Source organism: Lactuca sativa, chromosome 3 (assembly GCF_002870075.4).
Source record: "Lactuca sativa cultivar Salinas chromosome 3, Lsat_Salinas_v11, whole genome shotgun sequence".
NCBI lineage: Eukaryota > Viridiplantae > Streptophyta > Magnoliopsida > Asterales > Asteraceae > Lactuca > Lactuca sativa.
The window spans coordinates 66052977-66056606 of record NC_056625.2 but is presented as its reverse complement, the minus strand read 5'-3'; the positions used below and the strand labels follow the sequence as shown (position 1 = coordinate 66056606).

At 40.1% G+C, this 3630-nt stretch overlaps 1 protein-coding gene across 2 annotated transcripts; it reads left to right on the top strand.

Annotated features, from left to right (window-relative positions):
• The first annotated feature begins 224 nt into the window (after positions 1-224).
• Positions 225-3306, top strand: LOC111888364 (monosaccharide-sensing protein 2). Of its 2 annotated transcripts, none has more exons than XM_023884553.3 (5): positions 225-471; positions 615-712; positions 850-2348; positions 2442-2629; positions 2726-3306. In XM_023884553.3, exons 2-5 carry the CDS (start codon positions 634-636, stop codon positions 3153-3155), a joined length of 2196 nt encoding a protein of 731 aa, XP_023740321.1. In that variant the 5' UTR covers positions 225-471; positions 615-633; the 3' UTR covers positions 3156-3306. The 2 variants fall into 2 exon arrangements, with proteins under 2 accessions (XP_023740321.1, XP_023740320.1); XM_023884552.3 differs by having other exon boundaries at positions 227-471; positions 598-712.
• The last annotated feature ends 324 nt before the right edge of the window (positions 3307-3630 follow it).

Genomic DNA, 3630 nt, shown 5'->3' with positions numbered 1-3630 from the left:
TGGGAAAATGTTGTAATAAAAGGTGACATAAGCCAGCCGACGTGGGGGCAAGTGTGAGCGCAGCTTCTACAAAAGGAAATTATCAGCTAACTTTGTAAAACCAATCCTTCTACTTTAACATAATTACAAATCCCGTCCCTAACTCGTAGAATAATATCTCGACTTCAATTTCCATGGAAATCAGGGTCCCATGAACACAGTATGCTCCACAGAATATAAATAACAATCCCTTTCTCCTATATTCTCTTCATTCAGGTGTCTTCTTTTGATTTATACCCATTCCCCACCATTCAAATAAATTATTGGGAAATCAATCATCTTTTGTCCTCCATCTTTTTGTTTTCATTTGAATCGACTGTACTAAACTCAGAATTGAACTGAAGCAAAGATCAGTACGATCAGTTTCAAAGACGAAAAGGATTCAGCAAACAACCAGCGACTTTCCTTTCTCTTTATCAATCTTCGATCCCGGTAATTGAGCCCTGAATTTCGGATTTTGTCAAAACTGTTTGTAAATTAGTTTTTTGTATAATTTTATCTCCTTCGTTATTATTTTCATAGTTGATGGTTCGATCCTTGTGTGTTTGTTTATCTCAGAGTTTGCGCTGATTTAGGGAAAAAAGAAGCGGGAACATGAGTGGAGCTGTGCTGGTGGCTGTTGCTGCCGCCGTCGGTAACTTAATTCAAGGATGGGATAACGCCACTATTGCCGGTAAGCCGCTTATAAACCATATTATTGCGATTTGAAATATCAGTGTGGTTTCATTTCATAGTTCATGTGTTAAAAATTGAAATCTAGATTTATCTTTCTGGATGATAATTGTTTATTGTTGTTGTAATGCGATTTAGGGGCTGTTTTATACATAAAGAAAGAGTTCAATTTGCAAAACGAACCAACGATCGAGGGTCTAATTGTGGCTATGTCGCTGATCGGTGCGACTTTAGTCACGACTTGCTCCGGTGCAATATCAGATTCGGTCGGCCGACGTCCGATGCTGATCATCTCTTCTGTTCTTTATTTTTTTGGTGGTCTTGTTATGTTATGGTCACCCAATGTTTATATCCTTTTATTGGGTAGACTATTAGATGGTTTTGGAATCGGATTAGCGGTTACTCTTGTTCCCGTTTACATATCGGAAACATCACCGCCGGAAATCAGAGGTTCACTCAACACTTTACCACAGTTCATGGGCTCTGGTGGAATGTTCCTTTCCTACTGTATGGTTTTCGGGATGTCGTTACAGGAGTCACCAAACTGGAGGTTGATGCTCGGCGTTCTTTCAATTCCATCCTTCCTTTATTTCATTTTCACGATTTTTTTCTTGCCGGAGTCTCCGAGATGGCTGGTTAGCAAAGGAAGAATGGTTGAAGCGAAGCAGGTTTTGCAGAGATTACGTGGTAGAGAAGATGTTGCAGGTGAGATGGCTTTACTGGTTGAAGGACTTGAAGTTGGGGGAGAGACGACTATTGAAGAGTACATAATAGGCCCTGCACATAATCAACCCATCACAGAAGCTGATAAAATTAAGTTATTTGGTCACGATGAAGGAGTATCTTTGATTGCTCGACCTGTCACCGGAAAAAGTACGATCGGAATTGCTTCCCGTCAAGGAAGCGCCAGTAGCGCCGGTGCCCCTTTTGTCGATCCTCTTGTCTCCCTCTTTAGCAGTGTCCATGAGAAACTTCCGGATGCTGTTGGAAGCAAAGGAAGCATGCTTTTTCCTCACTTTGGGAGTATGTTCAGTGTTACAGGAAATCAAGAGAAACATGAAGATTGGGATGAAGAGAGTGTTGGTGGTAGAGAAGGCGACGATTATCAATCTGATGTTCCTGGAAACGACGACAATGATGATAATTTACAATCTCCGTTGATTTCCCGTCAAGCTACAAGTATGGAAAAAGACATGATTCATCCTGCTTCAAGTATTATAAGTATGAGAAACAACAGCGTTGTTCATATCGACGGAGAACAAGTGAATAGCACTGACATTGGCGGTGGTTGGCAGCTTGCCTGGAAGTGGCCGGAAAAAGATGTTGAAGATGGGAAGACGAAAGAAGGGTTCAGAAGAATCTATTTACACCAAGAGAATGGTGTCGGAGCTCACCGTGGGTCACACATTTCACTCGCAGGTGCCGATATGCCGGCGGACGGCGAGTCCTTTCAGGCCGCCGCCCTGGTGAGCCAGCCTGCACTATACTCTAAAGACCTCATGGACCAGAACCCGGTTGGACCGGCCATGCTTCACCCGGCTGAAGCTGTAACCAAAGGCATAAACTGGTCTGATCTTTCTGAACCGGGAGTCAAGCATGCATTGTTTGTTGGAATCGGTCTTCAAATACTTCAACAGGTAACAAAAATCAAACTTCTAGCTCTAATTTTTTCACCTTTTAATTAGGGTTCTCCAATTAAATCCAATTTGTTTTGTCAATTTTATTTTTAGTTCTCTGGCATCAGTGGAGTTCTTTACTACACGCCTCAGATCCTTGAAGAAGCAGGGGTTGGTGTTCTTTTATCAAATTGGGGGATTAGTTCAATTTCTTCATCTCTTCTCATTAGCAACATCTCAACTTTGTTGATGCTCCCTTGTATCGCTGTCGCCATGAGACTCATGGATATATCTGGAAGAAGGTAAAGTACTCGCTCCAGATTACAAAATTAAGAAAATTAGAATGTTAGAATTGAGATATAAACGAACAGAAGATGATCCGTTTTGTGATATTGCAGGAGTCTGCTGTTAACGACTATTCCAGTATTGATTCTGAGTCTCATAATTTTGGTAATTGGAGGTTTGATAGACTTCGGGAGTGTTGCAAATGCAGCGATTTCAACTGCTGGTGTTGTGATCTATTTCTGTTGTTTCGTGATGGGATTTGGTCCAATTCCCAATATATTATGTTCAGAGATTTTTCCTACCAGAGTTCGTGGGATCTGTATAGCCATCTGTGCCCTCACTTTCTGGATCTGTGACATCATTGTGACATATTCTCTGCCATTGTTGCTTACTTCTGTTGGTTTGCCTGGTGTTTTTTCGATGTATGCTGTTGTGTGCATCATATCGTGGGTGTTTGTTTTCTTGAAAGTGCCGGAAACGAAGGGTATGCCATTGGAAGTGATCACAGAGTTCTTCTCAGTTGGTGCAAAACACAAAAATTGAATCGGGGGGTTTGGTTTCAGAGTGTGTTTCTGTAATTTATTTCATACGGTTTTGTTTTGGTTTAAATTTTGTGAGATTTTGGAATCTTTTGTTTTATTTTTTACATATAATATGGGGCTGAATATCTGGGTGTTTAGTGGCCACTTTATCATATACGTAAACATAAACATGTATGTACACTTTAAAGATGTGATGATCTCAAAAAAAAAAAAAAAAAAAAAAAAAATGAAAGGAGAAATGATTTTCATTATCGAGTGCAAAACTCCCATTTGTAGGCCAAGGTCATTTTCGCAATTTGCATGCAATTCTTTAGTTCATAGAGAGTTATGTGTATTTGTGTATCATAGTATGCCCAATTTCAAAGTCCATATCCTTTAATTCTTGTTATTCATTGTATCTATTTGGTTAATCAATGTCTGTGTTTTCACGAGAAAATAAATTTTTTTTCGTGGAATCAAAGCCAAAACGCTAGCCA